The sequence below is a fragment of the Scyliorhinus canicula genome, chromosome 8 (genome assembly GCF_902713615.1).
Source record: "Scyliorhinus canicula chromosome 8, sScyCan1.1, whole genome shotgun sequence".
In the NCBI taxonomy this organism is placed as follows: domain Eukaryota; kingdom Metazoa; phylum Chordata; class Chondrichthyes; order Carcharhiniformes; family Scyliorhinidae; genus Scyliorhinus; species Scyliorhinus canicula.
The window spans coordinates 147,906,486-147,931,171 of record NC_052153.1 but is presented as its reverse complement, the minus strand read 5'-3'; the positions used below and the strand labels follow the sequence as shown (position 1 = coordinate 147,931,171).

The window sequence follows — 24,686 nt, the reverse complement described above, 5'->3', positions numbered from 1 at the left end:
AATTACGGTGTGGGTTACATTGAGTTTTCCTGGCTAAGTGAAGGCAAGGCCACGAGCAAATTCTGAAAGTAGTCTGGCCTTTAGCCTGCCTCAGTAGTAATCCATCTCTCCTGGTGGGGCTACCTGCCAGACATTGCACGTCCTCTGAGCTGCATTTTCCCTGTCGGGTTGATTCCGACATTCATCTTAATTCCGGGTTTGTCGTGGAGGGATATTGCACGTGATCTTCCCAGAGGCGGACGATTAAGAGGCTGCAGCCAGGATCCCCTCCAGCTAAGGATGGCAGGAGGACCAGGGAAGCAGGAATCGAACAGGAGGGCCCGCAGCGATGTCTGGCCAGCAGCTCCACCAGAAGAGTTGTGCATTGCTGACGGAGGCAGGAGACCATGAAGGCATCTCAAAATGGAGGTTGTGGCTGTTCCTATCGTGTTGCAATGGGCCCATGCTGAGGTTTCTGGTCCCCTGCTCTGCTGCCTCCAAGGTACTGCCAGCCTCCTGACGTGGTGGGTGTGGGTACCTGCTCGACGATGGGAATAATGGGAACAAACGCGCGCAAACACGATATAGAGGCGCAAACACACACACACCATATAGAGGTGCTAACATGTCAGGTAAGAGATCTGACGAGCTAATTTTGGAATTGTCTCCAAGTTCTGTCTCCAGAATTGCCTACCACTTGGGCTTCTCACCTACCTCTGTGGTCTGCTCACTGTCCCCAGTTAATGGAACTACCGGAGGCAGCATCCTAATTGGACAACTCTGCGAAGATGATGTGCCACATCCCACCACAGCCAGCTCTGGGATTGAGATCAGCGTTAGGATTGCGATTCAACCAGGAAAATCCAGTTTTTAATCACATTGATTTACAGCTGAACGGCTGCACAAAATTAGCGCTGCTACTGAAGAACAAAAAAGTCTTTCTAATGTGATTTTTGATTAGCTTTGCATACAATGCCACTCAACTTCACCAGCAGAAAAGGAATGCTGACGATACGACCATAGTGGACCGGATCTCGACTAACAACGAGTCAGAATACAGGAGGGAGATTGAGAACATAGAACAGCACAGAACAGGCCCTTCGGCCCTCGATGTTGTGCCGAGCAATGATCACCCTACTGAAACCCACGTATCCACCCTATACCCGTAACCCAACAACCACCACCACCACCCCCCCCGAACCTTACTTTTTAGGACACTACGGGCAATTTAGCATGGCCAATCCGCCTAACCCGCACATCTTTGGACTGTGGGAGGAAACCGGAGCACCCGGAGGAAACCCACACACACACGGGGAGGACGTGCAGACTCCGCACAGACAGTGACCGAGCCGGGAATCGAACCTGGGACCCTGGAGCTGTGAAGCATTTATGCTAACCACCATGCTACCGTGCTGCCCTAGTGGAATGGTGAAGCGACAACAATCTATATCTCAATGCCAGCAAAACTAAAGAGCTGGTCATTGACTTCAGAAAGCAAAGTACTGTACACACCCCTATCAGCATCAACGGGGTCGAGTGGAGATAGCTAGCAGTTTCAAATTCCTTGGGGTACACATCTCCAAAAGTCTGTCCTTGTCCACCCACGTTGACGCTACCACTAAGAAAGAGCACAGCCCAGTCTATTACACAAACCTACCTCCCATTCATTGACTCTATCTACACCTCCTGCTGCCTGGGGAAAGCGGGCAGCATAATCAAAGATCCCTCCCACCCGGCTGACTCACTCTTCCAACTTCCTCCATCGGGCAGGAGATACAAAAGTCCGAGAACATGCATGAACAAATTCAAAAACAGTTTCTTCCCGCCGTTACCAGACTCCCAAACGACCCCCTTATGGGCTGACCTCATTAACACTACACTTCTGTATGCTTCACCCGATGTTGGTATTATGTAGTTGCATTGTATACCTTGTGTTGTCCTATTATGTATTTTCTTTTATTTCCTTTTCTTTTCATGTACTTAATGAACATAAGAACTAGGAACAGGTGTAGGCCATCTGGCCCTTCGAGCCTGCTCCGCCATTCCGTGAGATCATGGCTGATCTTTTGTGGACTCAACTCCACTTTCCCGCCCATACACCATAATAACCCTTTATTATTCAAAAAACTATTTATCTTTATCTTGATCTGTTGAGCTGCTCGCAGAAAAATACCTTTCACTGTACCTTGGTACACGTGACATTAAACAAAATCCAACCCAATATATAAACTGTGCAGTCTCCTTCCTACAGGTAGTAAAATCGTGTCAGAAATGTTTCTCGTTTAAAATTTTCCAATTTATTTCTCTTTCCGTTTCTTCTGTACCTGATTAGACTTTAATTCAGCCTCGCCTAGTCATTGTTGTTTCTTTCACAATACTTAAATTTCATTGGTTATGGAGATGACTGTTAGTCCCGCTATTCACTATGTTCCTAAGTGTCCCATTGCCCTCATTCATCTGCTCACACTTCCAGCAAGTTACAAGGCAAAATAATTTTGAGCTGAAGGGCGAGCGTAAAAATCTAATAAGGCATGTTGCCAGATGCCTCACTCCCAACGAATACTGGGCCAGTGTGATTTTATCAAATCTATTTTACAGGTTAATAGTAACTGAAAGGGTCTCAATTGAATCATTGCGATAGTTCAAATAATGTTTCCCATATGTGCGTGGACTAAACTAGAAAGGCTAGTAGATTCCAAAAACACAATCAATTTCTGTAATTAATGTTTCATATTAATCACTACCTGTTCATGAGGTCTGAGTAGCTGCATACGTGTAATTATGAGCTAAAATGTAAGTGTTCCACCTAACGGCAACTAAAATGCAATGTTGAAGTTGCATCATGTTTCAGGTCTTGTGCAATGATGGTCACTCCCGTTAGACATGAAAGATATTCTGTACCGAAGAATTACTCGGTGTTTCACACATAAACAGCTTGAAAGAATACCCTGTTAGTCCTTTATACTGTTCACAACATCGAGTATGTTTAAGGGTGTTTCAGATATATGTAGCAATTAGGCTCATGCAGTTATTATTTTATTCAGCTTGAATAAATTCATTAAAAGTCCCATCGGCAAAATGTTTAAATATGCTTCTGTTTTCAGTGTAGGAATACAGATCATCATTCTTTTGTTCAAGGGTCACTTATTTATATGAGACGGCATAACTGTACCATCCAAATAAAGCCAAAAAGTCTTCACTGCGAACACTCCTCAGCACTACCAATTCTCTCTATAATGAACAATTATTACACATTATAGTAAGTAGTTGCTTCAGAAATTGAAAACACTCTCACTGTGGTTCCTTCACACTGGCATCATTGAGCATCTTCCCAATGATTATTACCTCTGCCGACAACAGTCCATGAGGCATAAGAGACAGTAAATCAAAAGCCTAATAATACAGGCTCACGACAAAGCAAAACTTGTATAAGCAGAGCGCTCAATAGCAGGCTGTATGTATAGATTGTTCTATGCATGAAAGTAACACAGTCACTTGGTGTTTATGAATTATTCAGTACCCCTCACCCTGGGTCAAATTTATATTCAACATCTGAGATTTTCAGTCTTAGCAAGAACAGACAGCTGATTCTCAGTTGGTTAAGCAGTCACATTCTGGCCTGATTTTCGTAATCTTGAAAAGAGGGATTTGCTACATCCTCTGACTCCTGGTGAAGGACACGGGCCTGGTGAACCAGTTGGACTCTTATTTGTCTCTAATTGGTGAAAAGCGGCAATCAAACCCTATGTGGGAAAGGCAGTTTTCTTGCTATAGACCTCTGAGAATCTTACCCATGCTATCAGGGTATGCTGCAGAACCTGCTTTTAGTAATACAGATTTAAAGATAAACGGTTGGTTACTGTCCCACGCTATTGTTAACCCAAAATCAGGTAAATAGCAGGTTTTATTTCTACTGCTTTGCAGTTCCCAAGTAGAGAGGGAGATTCATATCATTCATAAACCTGAAATTTGAACTCCACAAGAATCAAATCTCCAGTGTGAATCAGCTTGTCAGTAACTATCCAGGTAGTATGGCTGCTATCACAAGGCTACGAGGAATTTCACACATTCCCAAGTGGAAAGTTTGTACTATCAATGTAAAATATCATATTGCAGTCTAACATTACCATTATGAGAATTGTATTATAGGTTGAAGAGATTTTATGTTGCCTAAAATGACGAGCTGATCATGGCACACTGAAGTTGATCAATACAATAGGTTTCAAGCTTGTTTAGATGTCAGCATATAAACACTGATGTGACCCTGTGGGGGTCACCTTAACAACACCAAGCTCCAAAAAGCCAGCGTCTCCCTGCTGTTCTGATGGGAATTGATGCAAAAATGCACTCCTTTGAATCTAAGGATGGCACAGGAGCAACTTGCAGTTCTAGCGTGGGTCGAGTGATGAGCTCATCTCTCCGTGTGAAGGGATGAAAGTCAATATAGCCCCAAAAAAGTTATTTTCTGAGGTTACATTGTATTCTAAATGCATAGATCTGTCATGAAGCATGCTGGACTGCTGTCACTGACAGCTGCTAAGTAATAATCTGCTAGAAAGTATTAAGGTATTAAACTCTTGGTAAACTGAATCAGTGCTTTTCAACAAAACGACATTTTAAAATGAAGCAGATTTATAATTGGTTTCTTACAGCCGACCAAGAAGCTGGTTTGTTGACCATGATTGAAATCTCACGTCGCAAAATTATGGGTCCCGAGAGTATTCTCGATTTGATCCCGGAGGAATGCTTGTCATTTTTTATTTAACGTGTCCTCTTTTATTTAAATTCACTGTGTCTGAAATGATTTGAATTGTGCATTTCTCTGGCCACAAACTATCTACAAGTAGCTGATTATGGATTTGACAGTAACATGGAGATATGTATTTGACAGCAACATGGAGATGTTTTAGTGAGTATACAATCATACCACAAATACTTCATTTCATTTTGCCATGATGTGAGTCCTAACATGAAACGTTTTTCATGACATATGCATGTTCTTAGCTGCAGAACCTGTTTCAGGCAATTGTTGTATATATTAAGCCACCCAGAGTATTTTCTACCACCAAAAGTATATTCCCACCTTTCAAGTGATTTTCACTGACATTGTTACATAAACTGGGCGACTGCCAACTCTAAAAATTATATTGTCCTTGCAAGTGTCAACACATGATATTTAAATATAAAGCATTGTTTTAAATGTTCACCTACACAGCTAAAGTCTTCAATAATAGCTGCTTCACATGATTGATGGCTGCACCCTCAAAAAAAGTATACCAATTTGCAGGATACTAGATTTATACCAGGCTCCATTCCTGATTTAGGAGATAGATATCAAACTCCCATGAACTGATTGGTGGAAAGCAGACTGGCACTAATCCATGCTCTCACAAATTTTCTAAATAATCAAGGATTTAATTTGTTGAGGGATCCAGCTCCTTATTCTGGCACAATTTTCTCTCATAATCCATTTCCAAACGGAGGCTTAACAGAATGACAATTTTTCAAGATCTCTGTCTTGGGTGCTAGCCAAGCCATTAGCCATAGAAGTGCTGGATGCCAAATACTCTTTGATTGCGGTATATTTGGATGAAAGGACATAACCAGTATACAGTGCCATGGAGTGATAGGAAATCAACTAGTGAAAAACTCTCCCATTTATGTATGAACATAATTTCATTCAATAAGCTATTGTCATAGAATAAACCACTATTATTTAACAGTTTTGTTTATATAGATTTCCTGTCGTATTGCTTAACTAAGATCAAAGAACTCCGACAATGAATCCCTTCATGCACAATTGTAGCTAAGCAACAGCCATTCTGTGAAATAACCTTCTTGCATTATATTTAAGTGATAACTTTGTGCTACGGGCTCTCACAAGCAATCCCTTTTTAATTTCAATTGATTGAATATTGCTGCAGGCATCAGAAACCATGCATCAGGACCAATTCTGGAGTCCAAACCTCTCCGCACTTCACTATTGTGTCTACCGGCTTAATTTTACAGGAGGTGGCCAGTTAGTTTGCCACCCAATTAGGGATGGTGGCAGCTCACAGATGTGGGAGGAGCCAAAGGGAGTGCTAACCAGAAGCCTCACCTTGAAAGGTGAGCACTATTCACATAAAAAAGGAGCAGAAATGGACCATCTGGCCCACCAAACCTGCTCTGCCATTCAATACGGTCATGGCTGATCTTGGTCTTCAACTCCATTTTCCTACCCGCTCCCTATATCTCTGAATTCCCCAAGAGTCATAAAGGTTTACAGCATGAAAAGACCAAATATTTGTCCATCCCAGTCTTAAATGTATTCAACAATGGAGCAACCACAATCCTCTGGGGTAGAGAATTCCAAACGTTCACATTAGACTTCCCCGCACGCACCACAACAGAAGCAGTCAACCCTATCAAACCCCTTCACAATTTTGTCCGTTTTAATGAGATTGCCTCTCATTCATCCAAATTCCAAGAATTAGCCCAGTTTACTCAGTGTCTCCTTGTAGGACGACCATCTCATCCCAGGGACCAACTTAGTGAAACTTCGCAGCCGGAGAGCAAGAGGGTGCCACTAGATGGGGGAGCTCACCTAACGGTGGAAAAAACAGCCTGTAAATGGGAGGCAGAGCTTTCTGAGGGATTAGCGACAACACTGGTATCTCCCGGGCCATGTAGAAAATTGCCCAGTTATGTCCTTTCCACACAAAACAGGACAAATCCAACTCGGCCTCTTGCTGATCCATCAGTTTACTCTCACTCATCAGTAAAGTGAAAGAGGGAGTCATCAACAGTAGTATCAAGCAGCACTTGCTTAGCAATAACCTGGTCACTGATGCTCAGTTTGGGTTCTGCCAGGGCCATGACCTCATTAATGTGGACTCCTCTTGCAGTCACAGTATTTATATAGCTGGTCCTGGCTGGTCCAGTTTAGTTTCTGGTTAATGATAACCCCCAGGATGTTGATAGTGGGGAATTCATCAACGGTAATGCCATTGAATATTGAGGGCAGTTGGTTGGACTCTCTTTTGTTGGAGTTGATCATTGCCTGGCAATTATGTGGTGAAAATGTTACCTGCCACTTATCAGTCCAAGACTGAACGTTGTTCAACTCTTGCTGCATTTGGGCAGCACGGTGGCTCAGTGGGTTAGCACTGCAGTCTCACGGCGCTGAGGTCCCAGGTTCAATCCCGGCTCTGGGTCACTGTCCGTGTGGAGTTTGCACATTCTCCCCGTGTTTGCGTGGGTTCCGCCCCCACAGCCCAAAGATGTGCACGGTAGGTGGATTGAACACACTAAATTGCCCCTTAATTGGAAAAATTTAATTGGGTACTCTAAAATAAAAAAAATAAAAAACTCTTGCTGCATTTGGGCATGAACTACTCCAGTATCTAAAGGATCACGAATGGCGATGAACATTGTGCAATCATCAGTGAACATCCCCACTTATGGCCTTATGATGGAGGAAAAGTCATTGATCAAGCAGCTAAAATTGTGAGATTTAGAACAGTCATTTTCAAAGTCGGGTTGTGACCTGCGGGTGGGTTGTGGGCGGGTGCTGGGAGGGTCGCGGACTCCTAATTGGTCAATGAACGTAACCTCTGTACCAATTAGGGGGTTTACTTATTTGAATAGTGTCATAAATCAATATGGAGTTGGCACACAGGAATTCTCCAGGTATTGGATCATAGAGCCAGGATTGAAAATCCAGCTCACCTTTCGACACATGAACCTCAATACTCGTATATCACAAATGTCAACAAAGCACCAGAACAGAAGAATATATGGAAGAGCAGGTTTAAACTGTACAGCCTATTGGACCTTTATTGGTGGCACACGTGAGCGGAGTGGCCGCGCTGGAGGGTGCTCCCGCCGGTCCGCAGCATTTTGGTGTTTTTCGAGGGTTTCCCCGCGGTTTCGCCAGTTGGGATTTCTTTGGCCGTTGGGGCCTGAGGGATGGGCGCCGGGTCGGGCCGGTTTGGAGCCAGTGGGGACTCCCATGACTGGAGGAGAAGGGAATTGAGCCCGAAGCAAGCGGCAGGGGAGGACCGTGGCCTGAGGCGAGGCCTGAATCCAGCACAAATGTAGAGGGGGAGCACCGTACAATGGCTGGCCCCTGTTGAAAATGAATGTTTGAAGTCTGGTTCAGGGGGTGAGATTTTTTGAGCTTTAATTTTTGGATTTTTTTCTTTTCTAAAAAAAAAAGTTTTTTTTTATTATTTTAAAAACTATTTATTTATCTAGAGATTGAAGAAATAAGGAGAAAAATACTAAGTGGTTAAGGGATGCCAAAAACAGCTGTGAAGAAAGGAGGAAACGCGGGTTTGCCGCCAGAGAGGGCCAATAAAAGCGCTGACAAGATGGCGGATGCCGGACCGCGTGGTGGAGCCGCTCTACTTACAGTGGAAAAGATGATCGGCGATGGCTGTGGAGCTGGAGAAGCAGTTTGCGAGGCACATGGAGGTGTTGAGGAAGAAGATGGCGGTCACAGTGAGATCATTAGCTGAGGAGGCAATCGTCCCCGTGAGGGTGGATGTAGCAAAGACATCGGCCGAGGTGAGAGATCAAGGTGGAAAGCTGGGAGACGAACTGCGGAGGGTGGTGGAGGTCAACAGAGGACTCCGAGCAAAACTCGAGGACTTGGAAAACCGCTCGGCAGCAAAATCTGAGAATTGCGGGCATGCCTGAAGGGGCAGAGGGCTCAAGGCCAACTGAGTACTTTGCTAAGAGGCTGGCAGAGTTGATGGGGGAGGGGGAAGACCTCTCCTGTTATGAACTGGACCGAGCTCATCGGTCATTAAGGCCTAAACCCAAGGTAAATGAGCCACCGAGAGCAGTAATTATCTGTTTCCATAAGTACCACATGAAGGAGAAGGTATTAAACTGGGCGTAGCTGAAGCGGGAGGTGCAGTGGGATGCTGCTAGAGTTTGGATTTGCCAAGGCTTTACGGTGGAGTTGGCAAAGAGATGAGCGGTTTTCAGCCGAGTGAGGGCGGCACTGTGCAACAAGGGACTGCGATTTGGTATGGTATCCCCGGCAAAGCTGAGGGTGACGTACAACGCCAAAGATTTTTATTTTGAAACTGTGGAGGCGGAGGCTTGGGACAGAAGTGAGGAGTGGAGCTGGAAAAGAGATTGTGGACGTGACTGTGGAGCTGGAAAATGTATAAATGTTATAACTTTCTTTTCACAACTGTATTGTAACTTACTTGACTTCACATTGTTATAGAATTTAAGTTTTTGTTTGGTTTGATTGCCATTTTTGTTCCTTTTTTTGTTGCAACGGTTATATGTTATTTTATTCAATTGCATGGGTTAGATTGCGTTTCTTTTTCTTCTGGGACTGGGTGGAAAGGGACAGTATGCCTTTTTTTTGGGGGGGGGGGGAGTGGGGGTGGGGGGGGGGAGTGGGGGTGGGGGGGGGGGGGGGGGGGGTGAAACCACCCGCTCTAGCTAACTAAAGTTGGCTAGTGAACGGAGGTGAGGTGAGAGGAGGGCTGCAGACATTGGAACCTGGTTAGCAGGTTTTGATGGGCCTACAGGCGAGGGGAGGATCGATACTGGGTGAGATTTTTTCGAGGGGAAGTGCGGGGGGGGGGGGGGGGATTCTGGGAGGGTGAAGGGGGTTTGATGTTAATAATGGAAAGGGACAGGTCAGGCTCATCTGGCAGGGCCTGGTGGTATGATGATGATGGATAAGAAGGGGTGTGGGGTTGTAAGCCACCCAGTTAGGATAGTCACGAGGAACATGAGGGGGTTAGGAGGCCCAGTCAAGGGTGCTTGCGCATCTTAAATGTTTGAAGGCCTATGTAGCAATGCTGCAGGAGACTCATCTGAGGGTGAAGGATCAAGTGAGACTTAAAAAGGGCTGGGTTAGTCAGGTGTTTCATTATGCATTTGACGGAAGAGTTCGAGGGGTAACAGTAATGGTCGGCAAAAGGGTACGGTTCCAGGTGGAGAAGGCGGTTGCAGATCAGGGGGGTAGGTATGTGATTGTGACAGGGGCGCTGGGAGGGGAGGTTAGTGGCGCTGTTAAGTGTATACAGTCCCAATTGGGATGATGTGGGATTCGCGAAGAAGGTGTGTGGGGCCATCCACGACTTGGACACACACAAACTGATAGTTGGGGGGGACTGGAACTTGGTGCAGGAGCGAAGATTGGACAGGTCACGGCCTAGCTTGCTGGTCCCATCAGGGGGGGCGAAGGCGCTGGCTGGACTAATGGTCGAAATGGGAGGGGTGGACCCTTGGAGGTTTCTGCACCCGAGGGAACGGGAGTACTCGCTTTTCTCAGCGGCCCATAAGGTATACTCGCGGATCGACTTTTTCATGGTGGGGAAGGCATTGCTGGCTGGGGTTAAAGGATCGGAGTACTCGGCAATTGCAGTATCAGATCATGCTCTGCATTTGGTGGATATGGTACTGGAGAAGGGGATGGTACAGAGACCAGGGTGGAAGTTGGATGTGGGACTGTTGGGAGACCGAGGGTTCTGTGATAAAATTGAAAAAGGTATCGAAGGCGGTGATATGGGAGGCTTTAAAGGCAGTGGTGAGGGGTGAGGTGATCTCGTTCAAGGCTAGGCTAGACAAAGGGGAGATGTTGAAACATCAGAGGGTAATAGATGAGATGCTGGAGGTAGATAGGAGGTGTGCAGAAGATGGGGACCAAATGATGTTGGAAAAGAGGAAGGAACTCCAGGCGAGCTTTGACCGACTATCTACCAGGAAGACAGTATGCCAATTGAAGCAAGTATGGGGGGGGTCAGCTCCGTAGGGAGGCAGCGGCAAGGGAAATTGTCCAGATGCGGGACAGGGCAGGGAAGTTGGTGGTAGCTCCAGATCAGATTAACGAGGTCTTTAAGGAATTCTGAGAGTGGTTGTACAGGTCAAAGCCACCTGGGGGAGGCCAGGAGATGCAGGAATTTGGGCTGAAGTACCCGAGGTTAGGGGAGGGGGACAGGGCGACATTAGAGGGGGCGGCAGTGGAGTCGGAGATAAAAGATGTGATTGGGAGGATGCAATCGGGGAAGGTGGCAGGGTCGAATGGGTTTCCGTGGAATATTATAAAACATTCAAAAATATGCTAGTACCGCTGATGGTGGGGATGTTTGAGGAGGCAATAGGGAAGGGGGTGTTACCACAAACTTTGGGGCAGGCATCAATTTCCCTGTTACTTAAGAAAGATAAGGATCCGATGGAGTGTGGGTCGTATAGGCCCATATCACCATTAAACGTGGACGCAAAGATATGGGCGAAGGTACTGGCAGGTAGGCTAGAGGAGTGCCTCCTGAAGATGATAGTGAAGATCAGACAGGGTTTGTGAGAGGGAGGCAGCTCTTTTTGAATATTAGGAGGGCTTTGAACGTGGTTATGGTACCGGCGGAGGGGAAGGAAACAGGTGGCTGTGGCATTGGACGCCGAGAAAACGTTTGACCGGGTAGAATGGGGGTACTTGATGGCAGTTCGAGAGTGGTTTGGGATTGGACCCAGATTTGTGAACTGGGTAAAGCTATTATATAAGGAACCGAGGGCAAGTGTCCGCACAAATAACAACAGCTCAGAATACTTTTAACTATGGGGCTAGGCAGGGATGTCTCTTCCCCCCCCCCCCCCCCCCCCCCGCCCCCCGCTGTTTGCACTCGCGATTGAGCCATTGGCCATCGCGTTAAAGAAGTTTGGGTGTATAGGAAGGGATAGTGCGGTGGGGGGGATAGAGCATGAGGTGTCCTTGAATGCCGATGACTTGTTACTATATGTGTTGGAACCGAGTGTGTCAATAGGGGGAATACTGGAGCTGCTTTGGGTGTTTGGGTCTTTCTCGGGCTACAAATAAAATCTAGACAAGAGTGAATATCTTTGTGGTCTCTTGGCCAGGGGTGGGGAGGCTGCCATTTCGTAAGGCAGGGACTCACTTTAGATACCTGGGGATGCAGGTTGCTCGGAATTGGGGGGTTGCTCCGTAGGTATAACATTTCTAGTTTGTTGGGGAGAGTGAAAGCTGATCTGGCAAGGTGGGATGGTCTCCCTCTGTCACTGGCGGGTAGGTACAGGCGGTTAAAATGACTGTGCTGCCGCGATTCCCGTTTATTTTTCAATGCTGCCGATTTTCCTGCCAAAGGCATTTTTTGGAGAGATTGAAGGGATGATTACCTTGTTCATATGGGATGGGAAGGTGGCTAGAATTAAAAAGGTGCTACTACAAAGAGGAAGGCAGGCAGGGGGTTTGGGTCTTCCGAACCTGAGGTATTACCACTGGGTGGCGAATGTGGTGAAGGTACAGAGCTGGGTCAGAGGGGTTGACTCCCAATGGGTCAGAATGGAGGAGAGTTTGGGTAGGGGGTCGGGGTTGAAGGCGCTAGCGACAGCACCGCTCCCAACGGCCCCGGGGATATACTCGGGGAGTCCGGTAGTAATAGCTTCGTTGAAAATTTGGAGGCAATTTCGGCAGCACTTTGGGTTGGGGGCAGGGTGAAAGGAAATGCCGATGCGGGAGAACCATGGATTGAGCCAGGGAAGTGGGAGGGAAATTTTCAGAGATGGGAGGAGAAAGAAATTCGGACACTAAAAGATTTGTTTCTTGGGGATCGGTTTGCATGATTGAAGGAGCTGGGAGCAAAGTATGGGCTGGAGCAGGGGGAAATATTTAAATACATGCAGGTTCGAGATTTTGCCCGAAAAGATAGAGCTTCCCAGTAGAGCCGGTTGCTGGAAGAGGTGCTGACGACAGGGGGACTGGAGAAGGGGGTAGTATCGGAGGTTTACCGGGCTATTTTGGAGGAGGAGAAGGTGCCGCTGAAAGGGATCAAGGCAAAGTAGGAGGAAGAGTTGGGAGAGGAGGGGTTTTGATGCGAGGTTGGGGCTGATACAGGTGAAGGTGATGTATAGAGCACACCTTTCAAGGGCGAAGATGAGACGGCTCATATGTTTGGTCCTGTCCAAAGCTGGTTGATTACTGGAAGGAGGTTTTTTTATAAATGTTTTTTATTGGGTTTTTGAACAAAGTATATTTACCATTATGTACACAGGATAAGAAACATATATATATATATATATATATATATATAGTGTAATATATAGATAGAAGAGAAGGGTACACACAAACATACCAAAGAAAAGAAAATAATAAATAATAAAAAAACAAATAAAATAGAATAATTGGTAGGGTATTGTGCACCAGCTCAACAGCAGCAACTCTGTACACCTGGCAAAATGTATTTACAACACATAAGTAGACGACTGTTAATGGGGAGGCGAGCTGGAGACCAGGGAGGTAAATATACATTTGGGTGCCGGAGAAACAATTACAGTGGCCAATACTCGAATGGGTTTGGTGTTGTTGTTGCTTGCTTCTCCTGGACGGATCTCGCTGTCGTCTCGCGCTGTTCTTCCTGACTTTCGTCTTTATTCTCCTCGTTCCCTGCTCCTGGGGATGCCAAGTTCATTACTGTATGCCGTGCCTTCTGGCTCTCATTTCACTGCCCCCCCCCCCCCCCCGCCCATCTCCCTCTTGTTCTCCTCTCTTGTTCCCTGTCTCATCCCGGGTTCGCCATTCTCTCCTCTTGGGTTTAGTTGTGTGTCCCCCCCTCTCCCGATCTATCTCTCCCTCTCATGCTTTGGCTACTTTCCCCTGATTCTTGGCTACCTGGCTATTCTTCTGCTTGTTCGTTGGCCACGAACAGGTCCCGGAACAATTGCGTGAATGGCTCCCACATTCTGTGGAAGTCGTCGTCTGACCCTCGGGTGGCGAATTTGATTTTCTCAATTTGGAGAGATTCCGAGAGGTCGGACAGCCAGTCTGCAGCTTTGGGTGGTGCTGCTGACTGCCAGCCAAACAGGATTCTACGGCGGGCGATCAGGGAGGCAAAGGCAAGGGCGTCCGCCCTCCTCCCCAGGAATAGATCTGGCTGGTCTGAAACCCCAATGACCGCCACTTTCGGGCATGGCTCCACCCTCATCCCCACCACTTTGGACATTGCCTCAAAGAAGGCTGGGAAGGAGGTTTTTAAGGTAATCTCTAAAGTGAAACTGGCCCCGGGCCTTCTGGGCCATATTCGGGGTGTCGGACCAAACGGGGTTGGAAACGGGCGTGGCGGCAGATGTTGTAGCCTTCGTCTCGTTGATCGCCCGAAGGAAATCCTGTTAGGGTGGAGGTCAGCCTCGCCACCCTGTGGCCTGGCGTGGCGAGTGGACCTGCTGGAATTCTTGATGCTTGAAAAGGTCAAATTTGAACTGAGGGGAAGGATGGAGGGGTTCTACAATTCATGGGCGTTATTCATTATGCACTTTCGAGAATTGGATCACATTGAACATTAAGTGGGCAGCTGGGCAGGTTGGGGGGAGAGGGACTGTATGTGTTAATGGTGACTATGGGTGATACCTGATTCCTTTTTGTTATTTGTTTATGTTAACATGCGGGCTAATGTTTGGGGGTTTGGTGGGTGGATGTGATCATTGTTATTGATATTACATTTGTTACTGATTATTGTTTATTGTTGGGTGTAAATGTGGGAGAAAATGTGAAAAAGGACAAGAAAAATATTTTTAAAAAATAATATCATGCCTGATCTGATCATGGCTTCAGCTCCGCTTTCCTGCCTGTTCCCAATAAGTGTTGAATCCCCTATAGTTCAAGAAGCTTTTTTTTCCCCCAAAGGTTCCCAGCCCTCTGAGAGAAGAAATTGCTCCTCATCTCGGTCTTAAATGGAGACCCATGAGTCCCATAGGATAGGTTTGGTCAACTGCATGTCATTCCTGACGTTGTAAGCAGAACTGTGCGCCACTTCCACTTTCTCTCTTTGTGTCTTTTCTCACACATTAGCAGACAAAATTTTAATTGCCAATGGTGTGCGTGGATTATGTGATTTAGAGATTGAGGAAGCTTTCCATTGGTAAAACACACTGTCAGCTCACAATGCTGCATCCATGCACAGCTTATTAAAGAGTCCCCTGGTGAAACAGAGAGGCTCTGCGTCACAGCGACAACTTTCCCGTCCAACTCCATTGCCTCTAACTAAGATTTGAGAGCACAAAGGTGGTACTGATGTTTTTCCAAATTAAGTTCCACTTGTAAATATTTGACGTTGCTCTGGTTTCACTTTTTGCATGTGTGCATCATTATTTGTTAAGACCAGCTTAGTCAGAGAGCTAAATGCACTAACATGCCTCATTGTTGGCACACACTGCTAAAAGGGTTGCTGGGGACATTTCCTTTATTATGGTAGAAACAATTAATGTTTCTTTATGTTGCTTTGTTCACTCTCTATTGGATGTTCATGTTGGTGTCCAGTGTTGTACTGGGACATGGCTAAACGTGCAGGCTCAGCCGGCCCCCGTACATTGTAAAAGACATTGGCCAGGACACTCCATTTGGGAGACTATGTTCTCCTGCCAGAGATGAATTGGAACTGATTTGTGCACCCACTGCCTAACATCGGTAGTGAGGAAAATGCTTGATACATTATCAAGGACTTTATAGCAGAACATTTAGAAAGCAGTGGCAGGCTCAGTCAGAGTCAGCATGGTTTTATGAAGGGAAAATCATGCTTGACAAATCTGTTGGAATTCTTTGAAGATGTAACCAGTACAGTTGACAAGGGGAAGCCAGTCGATGTGGTATATTCGGACTTTCAGAAGGCGTTTGACAAATAAAATTGAAGCGCATGGGATTGGGGGAAGTGTATTGAGGTGGATAGAAAACTCGTTGGCAGAGAGGAAAAAAAAGTAGGAATTAATGGGTCCTTTTCAAATTGGCAGGCAGTAACCAGTGGGATACCACAGGGATCGGTGCTGGGACCCCAGCTATTCACAATATATATTAATGATTTGGATGAGGGAACAAAATGTAACATCTCAAAGTTTGCAGATGATACCAAGTTAGGTGGGAGGGTAAATTGTGACGAGGATGCAGCGATCCTACAGCATGATCTGGACAGGTTGGGCGAGTGGGCAAATCGATGGAAGATGCTATAAAGTTTGGAAGCAAAAACAGGAAGGCAGATTACTACCTGGATGGTTGTAAATTGGGAGAGGGGAGTGTGCAGCGGGACTTGGATGTCCTTGTGCACCAGTCGCTGAAGGCAAGCATGCAGGTGCAGCAGACGGTTAAGAAGGCTAATGGTATGTTTCCTTCATTGTGAGAAGTTTCGAGTATAGAAGCAGGGAAGTGTTGCTGCGATTGTACAGGGTATTGGTGAGGCTACACTTGGAGTATTGTGTGCAGTTTTGGTCTCTGAGGAAGGATGTTGTTGCTGTCGAGGGAGTGCAGCGAAGGTTTATCAGACTGATTCCAGGGATAGCGGGACTGTCATGTGATGAGAGATTGACTAGGTTGGGATTGTACTCACTTGAGTTCAGAAGAATGAGGGGAGATCTCATGGAGAAAATAAAAAAATTTAACGGGACTAAACAGGGTAGATGCAGGGAAGATGTTACCAATGATGGGTGTGTCCAGAACCAGGGGTCAGTCTGAGGATTCAGGGTACACCATTTCGGACAGAGATAAGGAGACACTTCTTCACCCAAAGAGTGGTGAGCCTGTGGAATTCATTACCACAGGAAGTAGTTGATGCTAAAACATTGAATATATTCAAGAAGCGGCTAGATATAGCACTTGGGGAGAATGGGATCAAAGGCTATGGGGAGGAAGCAGGATTAGGTTATTGAGTTGGATAATCAGATGAATGGTGGAGCAGGCTCGAAGGGCCCAAAGGCCTCCTCCTGCTCCTATCTTCTATATATCTGTGTAAATCAGGAAGCAATTCAATATCCTTTGCCATGCAAATTTATGCATGGCTAGGAATACAAAGGATTGCCGAGAGAATCTTGCTATCGGGCCACCGTTTTGAGTGGGTGGCCCAGTAGCGAGAATCTTTTGGCTGGCCACTCCCCGCATTGCGATTCAGACCTCACACCTGGATTTTCTGGGTCCGCCCCTTTCCACCAAGTACTGGGGTGACCTGACCCCCCCCCCAAGACTGCGTGAATAGAGAACATCAAGACTCCCTGGATAGAGGGACCCCCCTCCCCCTTGAATAAGGGGATGCCCCAACACCCCCTGAATAGGGCCCCCCCTTAGAGACCCCCTAATTAGAGTGACGCCGACAGGTACCCCTTGGATAAGGGGATACCCTGGATAGTCGCACCCCTCCTGAGATCCCATGGATAAGGACCCACCCCCCGAGATCAGCTGGATAGAGGGATCCCCCGAGACCCACTGGATAAGGGTTCACAGAGATTCTTTCAATAGGGACACCCCCCCCCCCCCCAGAGACGCCTGAATAAGGAGACTCCCCCAAGAGAGATCTCCTGAAAAAGGGACCCACCCACAGTGACACCCTGAATAGGGGGACCCCCCCCCCCCCACAAGGAGCCCTGAATATGGAAACCCCCAAAGATCCCCCAAATAAAGGGAGCCTACCAGAGACCGCCCCTCCAACTACAGGAACCCCCCTCAGAGACCCCCTAACTAAAGGGACTCCCCTCAGTGACCCCCAAACTAAAGGGATCCCCCCCACCAAAAACCTCCTAACTTAAAGAATCCCACACAGAGACTCCCTAACTAAAGGAGCACCCACCAGAGACTTCCCAGAACGGAGATCCCTGTCTGGAAGCTGGAGAGCAGTCCAGACAGAGGCATTTCAAAAAGTTACAGTTGTAATATCACTCACCTGGACATACATCCACTGGCTCAAACAGAGGAAGCACCACATGTACATTCCTGGAAAGTGAAATGCAGTAACCTTGGTTTAAACACCTTTGATCCTTCAGCTGCAAGTCATTCATTCATTTCTCTCAGTGGACTGTGATTGACAGTTTCCACAAACACAGTTGTTAGCCTTGCTTCATTCATCTCCCTTCATGATCAGTAACTCTGAAGTGCTATAACCACAATGTTTACAAACATCAACCACTTCAAAGAGAGTTAAGTGCATTCCAATCACCCGCCCTTCACACTTGATTGATTTTGAAGTGCTGAGCTGGAAATTGAAGTAGGGAGCGATGTCCTGCGGAGTTTTCTCTTGCGATGACTTCTGTTGAGTGTGTTAAGGTAATAGGGTGAGAGACAATGGTGTCCGAATTTGCAGACAATCCTAACATGGGAGACGAAGGTAAATTACCGAGGGAAATTACATTTAATGTCATTAAATGTGATGTGATGCATTCCGTTTTTAAAAAAATGTAATAATCATACTTTGAATATGGAAAGTTGGGTAATGTGGAAGAGCAAAGGGATTTGGGAATTTTTGGACAATTAGGGCACAGTAAATCTGAGGACACGGTTTATGCTGTCACCCTGGCCAGGTTGGACCTGATAGGGCCGGCTCTACCGAGATCGGGGTGCATCTGGAAAGGGTGCCCCGATCTGTTTAAAATATGTTCCTCCAACCCCTCGCATGGACACAGAGGACCATGCCCCCCCCCCTCCTCCCCCCCCCCACCACAGAAGTATCGGGGGGACTCTTTCCGCCCCCACTTACACATGCTGTCATCGGGGTTCTTCACCCTTAACACGCCTTTCCCAGTAGAGGAGGGTCACCCTTTGGCACTGTCCACTTCAGGGTGCTGGAGCTACCTTGGCCCTCAACCGCAGGGCCTCTAGACGCCTGTGTACCCCGGCATGGTCATCACGACTGGTTTTCATTTTTGAAAAACAATAGTGATTCACGTCGGCATAATGTCATGCCGTCGGTGGCGGGGGGGGGGGGGGGGGGGGAGGGGGGGGGGGGGGGGTGGGTGTGAATCCATCGGTGGGCGGATGCTGTGGCATAACTTTAAATTTAATTGAATTAATGGAAATAAGATTCACTGCTTTTCTGGTTGAGTATGGGGAAGATCTCAAACCGAGATTGCGCCGTCACAAATCCCGTTTTGGCCCTTCCTTGAGATTTAGCAGCCATAACGGGATTTGCAGACAAGGCTGCTAGATCTCACCCACTGGGTACTGGGTTTTATGGCAAGCGTTATAAAATATAAAATTTGAAGTGTCATGGCAAACCTACAAATCCTTAATAACCACAATCAGTGTACTTAGAGCAATTTTGGGCCCTGTACCACAGGAAAGACGTTGAGGCAGCTGGGAGGGTTCAATGTAGATTGATCAGGATGTTGTTCAGTTTGAGGAACTATAAATGTGAAGAACGACTTGATAAATTGGGGCTGTTTTTATGGTGATTTGACAGCAAAGTTTAACATTTTAAAGGGTTAGAATGTGGTTGATGGAAACAAGAGAGTTTAGAGTGGTTGAGGGCTAAGGGGGACGTAGATATAAAACTAAATGTAGGAGTGCTGGGACAAATGGCAGAAGAATTATTTTCACATGTCAATTTCCATTTTTATTCATCACCAACTCACCTTTGCAATCCATACACATCCGTTTAATGTTGCTTGATTATCGTTGGATTTATTCCCCACCACCTCAGTTTGGTGTCATCTGCTAAGTTGGACAGCTTTGTTTTTGGCCCCAGCACATTGTAAACACGAACAGCCTCGACAATGACACCAGTAGCACTCTGCTAGTAATTGCCTGCCATGTTGAAACAGCTCTTTTCATAACCACGATTTTCTTTCTTTAGTTCAGCTATATTTCAGTCCAACTCAAAAGATTATCTGCAATTCTATCTTGCAGACTAATTAAGGGACAGCACTCCCTTCACCCATCGTATGCAGTAGTTCAATTTTGCTGCTCATCAACTGAGGAGGGAGAAAGGCTCCTGTCTTGCACGTTTTGATTTTTTTTTTACTATCCAAGTCCTCCTACTGGGCAAAGTTTTGTGTCCTTCGTATTTGGCAATTTACCCTCATTGACCCATTTCAGTTTAACTGGCAACAGAATTTTATGTACCTGCAGCAAGATATTGGTACCTCCAACAATAGGAACCTAATTAGGCTGATTTCCAAAAGGGTTGGATTGGCGCACCAGCCACTGCTCTTAATTCCTGTCTCCTGATTGCTCAGGTTAGAAAATTCCCGCTGTGGGAGGGAATCCTGGGAAAATTAAAACACAATTCATTATGCCTCAAGTGGATTTCAGCTCTTGTGTTAAGAGCAAATCAGGGCATTTCTTCTCCTTCTCCTCCTCTCTCCTCCCCCCCCCCCCCCCCCCCCCACATAGAATTGATGTGGATTTCAACTCTTGATGTGAGGGGTTACATAACATGTTCATGTCTGCAAAGCTCATGAATTATTTTTTAATCCTTCCCTGTGGAATAAATGTTAAATGCTTATTTTTAACAAGTGGCTTCAAATGCTCTTTCAGTACAGGGTGTGCTGCATGTTCTGCTAAAATATTCACCCTGCTTCCCCCCACTCACGGGTAAACAAAAACATGAAGGTTAACCATTCACCTTTGGATAGGCTTACGTCCCATGATTTGCCCATGAAGATACGTCCTTCAGCGTGAGATAGTTTTGAGGCTACCCTACCACTGTGTTATGGTCCTGTTCAATTCATCTTGTTGTTTTGCACTCCGGTCCCCTAATCATTGTGTCTTGTGTGGAGGCCAACAGTTTGCTCTTTCCATGTGTTCTCATTTGCTCCATGAAGTGCCATGTTCTGTGAGCTTACTAATAGTCAGACATGCAAGATTTCCAGAGAGACTCCAAAAGAAACTAATTAACTTTCGGCCTTGAGCAGTTCATTTTCGGAGTGGAAACACTTCACTGATGATATTTTGTTTCTACCCCAGAGACCTTGTAAAGCTTCACACATATTTCCCAAACTGCTTTTTTTCCTCCTCCATTTCAAAAAAAAAATGACCTGAACTCTGAAAGAGTTCATCATTGTGGATGCTTTATCCTTTTTCATTTGCAGGCTGTAGCATCTTTGCATTTCGCCTGCCACATTTTAGCTTTGCTGATTGAAAACACGTGTATGGAATTTTAAAGAAAGATATTCCACTCTTTTCAGCATATGAATCACATTGAGATTGCAGATGTTGTTGTAGTTTTGATGCTTTTTGTCACTTTTCAGCACAGCGATGGAAAAATAAGGTGAGAACAAGAGTAGGGAATTCAGCCCCTCGGGTTTGCTCACCCTTTCAGAATATGGCTGAACAGAACCTGTCCTGAAAGCAGTATGGATAAAGTGCACTTTAAAGAATGAGGATGATAGTTAAGAAGATTAAAACTGTTCAACCCATAGAATCCCTACAGTACAGAAGGAGGCCATTCGGTCCATCGAGTCTGCACCGACCCTCTGAAAGAGCACTCTATCTAGGTCCGCTCCCCTGCCCACCCCACCCTATCCCCATAATCTAACCTGCACATCCCTGGATAATGAGGGGCAATTTTAGAATGGTCATTCCATCTAACCCGCACATCTTTGGACTGTAGGAGCAATGCGGAGCACCGGAGGAAACCATGCAGACATGGGGAGATCGTGCAAACTCCCCAAAAAGGACTGCCCCGCTCCTTCCCCAACCTCTGCTTTGTACATTTCTCTGCATTGTGTAAGGAGCCAGTAAAGTTTATTTTTAATTTTAAAAAAATACTATTCTTCTGAGATCCAGTTTGGCAGATTTGGATTTCCTCAGGTAGGACCCACTTCCAGCTGGTTAATATTCTTCATCTGACTGAGTGAGTAAGCCTTCCTGTTCCTGAATGAACCAGGAATGTGGGAATGCCCAGAAGAAGGCATTCCCCACCTCAGTTCAGCCACCCAATGATGTTCGCTTCATAAGAAACAGGTGGAAATTATGCCCCTCCAAGGCAGCCCAGGAAATCCTGGAAAATGCAGAGACCTGGCACAGTCAGGCTTCATATACTTTCCAGTGGATTCCATTCATAATTAACCTGCCTCAGTTACGTATGAAGTCTAATCGAGCATTGGAAAGTTTGAAGGCTATTGCATTTAATAACAGAAACTGAACTGGACTAGCCATATTAATACTGAGGCTGCAAGAGCGGGTCAGAGACTGGGAATTCTGTGCCAGAAACTCACCACCTGACTCCCCAACGTCTATTCACCATTACAAGGCACAATCAGAAGTGTGATGAAGTAATCTCCACTTGCCTGAATGAATGAAGCTTCAACAACATTCAAGAGGCTCGACACCATCCAGGACAAAGCAACCCACTCAATTGGCATCCCATCCACAAACATTCACTCCCTCCACCACCGACGAACAATGGCAGCAGTGTATACAAAATGCACTGCAGGAACAAGCCAAGCCTCCTTAGGCAGCAGCTTCCACACCCACGACTGCTTCTATCTAGGACACGGGCAGCAGACACAGGAGAACATCACCGTCTGGAAATTTCCCTCCAAGCCATTCACCATCCTAACTTGTAAATATATCATTGTTTGTTCACTTGTCACTGGGTCAAGATGGACTGCAGGGTTCAAGAAGGCAGCTTGCCACCATCTTCTCAACAGCAACAGGGAATGGACAATAAACGCTGGCTTAGCCAGCAATGCCCACATCCCGTAAATTAATAAAAAATAGATATAAATGATTTTACTATATGACCATAAATCAATGCAGGAGTAGATCATATGGACCCTTGCCGGTTGTTTGAACGTTTCCTTAATCTCTGACTTTTTAGATGTTTTCTAATAGCTGAGAAAGGACCATGCATGCAGGTGACCACGAAGCCTTGGCTTTGGCAGAATGAGGTATTCAGCCCTCGTGAAAATAAATCAATGAAGGAAAGTGAGGACTATCAAATATTGTTTAGAAATATGTTTTGTTATTGGTGAACGCTTAGATGGGTCAAACCTGTTTATATTTATTCTACACAAGGATTTTTATCTGTTATAATTACTCAGACAATCAGGACTTTGCTCCCACCTCATTGTGGGATTTAAACTATGGCTTCAAAGAAAGACATATAATTAGTCACAAAAATCTTCTTAACACTTCAATTGTGTTTGTCATATAAATTACAGCCAAATCTTAATGCCACAAGTACAATCTGTCACCCTGTTATTATTATTTCTTGTAGGAAGAAAATGAAATCCTTCTTTGAAGTCTGGAAAATAGACGAAGGGAAAGAACTAATCGACTGGGTGATGGTGAATAAGTAGAGATTAAGTTTCCTCTTTTTTTAATAAATCTACATGAGATGCTAATCTCCAGCTTTTGTGTGATTGGAAGGAACATTGAGGTTCTGCATCGAAGCTGATGGGATGTTTCCCTTGCACTGTCTGTAAAGTTAGCTATCATGTTTCAGATACCTGCCACTGCTTTGTCCTTATTCATTCATGTTTACATTCTCCAATGTAAACACTTGAACACCAGATTAACATAGATAGGGAAGTACAATCAGCGCATCTTGGTTCACTCATCCAGAAAAGCTCTCAGTCCTGCTTCCTACCACAGCATCCAGCCACCTCTTACATTATTCAAAGTGACTGGAAGGCATTTTTGCCTGTACTTGCCCAACTGGCTGTCATGCCATTCATTCTGCACATCAAGAATTTTTTGGCGTTACTCACGAATCCCAACACTTTCAACATCTGTCTCTTGCCCTCAATCAGAGAACCTTGAAGTTTTTTTGAAATAACATTTAGCCTATTTCATAAAGGTATTGCCAGAAATACCTCGGAAAAAGCTCCTAAACTTAATACAAAGAGCATTGTTCAGCACTGAATCCTGACGGCATTTTGTATGTTTTTTTTTTCAAAAAATGCAAAATTGGACCCCCCACCCTCCCCTTCTGCTGAACCCTTTTTTTTCTGAATGCTGTGAAGTTAATATTAATAAAACTTTTTAAATAAAATGCATAGTTATAATAAAGTTACCCATCATGCTCCCGTTATTGTTGCTCAAACAGGGAGCAGAACCAAGAAAGGCTGGTATGTGAAATCCTGCTGCTTTTTAACAGGAAGATTGTGTTTAACTCGTTCTGTATTTTATCAGGAATGGAATTCACAATTGGTGAGAAATAATAATGCTGGGGGAAAAATTGTGTCCGTTTAAAAATAATAATTGCAATTCTGCATTAAATTTGGAGAAAAAAAAGTGAGAGAACCATTTGTATTGTAATCCCAAACCAAATAAATTATAATTTTTCTTTGTTGTGCCGTTATTTCTACGATTGTCATGAATGATGTCTTAGGTTAATTTTTCCACACTTTGAAGTCAGAAACTAATACCCGGGAAAGGTTTGTTCTGGATTCATTGGCATTGAAAGCTTTCTTTGTTTTATTCAGGAATCCATTCTTCACTGTAATAATAATAATAATCCCTTATTGTCACGTATAGGCTTCAATGAAGTTACTGTGAAAAGCCAGCTAGTCGCCACATTCCTGCGCCTGTTCGGGGAGGCTGGTACGGGAATTGAACCCGCGCTGCTGGCATTGTTCTGCATTACAAGCCAGCTGTTTAGCCCACTGTGCTAAAGTTTCAGTGAGCCATTTGACTCTGAGAGCTACTGCAGCCATGTCCAGGTGTAATCACGCTGATATTCAGAAGCACTGAGTTCTGGTAGTTTGTTTAATGGCTGGCAGAAATATGAACATTCCCAGATGCGCACACTGAAGGGAATTCAAGCTGCTGTCCCAATTATCGGTTGAAATGAAAACAGGTATTGCTCAGCTGATCAGGCTGCCTTTGTGGCGAGGGAAACCAAATTAATGGGCGGGATTTTCCCAGGCAAAGAAAGGCGGGTTTGCAGTGTGTATGGTAGCACGGTGGTTAGCACTGTTGTTTCACAGCGCCAAGGTCCCAGGTTCGATTCCCACTTGGGTCACTGTCTGTGCAGAGTCTGCACGTT

At 45.5% G+C, this 24,686-nt stretch overlaps 1 protein-coding gene across 1 annotated transcript in view; it reads left to right on the top strand.

Moving 5' to 3' along the window:
• Nucleotides 1-23,984, top strand: part of msh3 (mutS homolog 3 (E. coli)) — a 378,564-nt gene extending 354,580 nt beyond the window's left edge. Inside the window, exon 24 of the mRNA XM_038805383.1 lies at nucleotides 22,914-23,984. Coding sequence (XP_038661311.1) covers nucleotides 22,914-22,995 — 82 coding nt within the window. The 3' untranslated portion in view covers nucleotides 22,996-23,984. The remainder of the gene's footprint in view (nucleotides 1-22,913) is intronic.
• The last annotated feature ends 702 nt before the right edge of the window (nucleotides 23,985-24,686 follow it).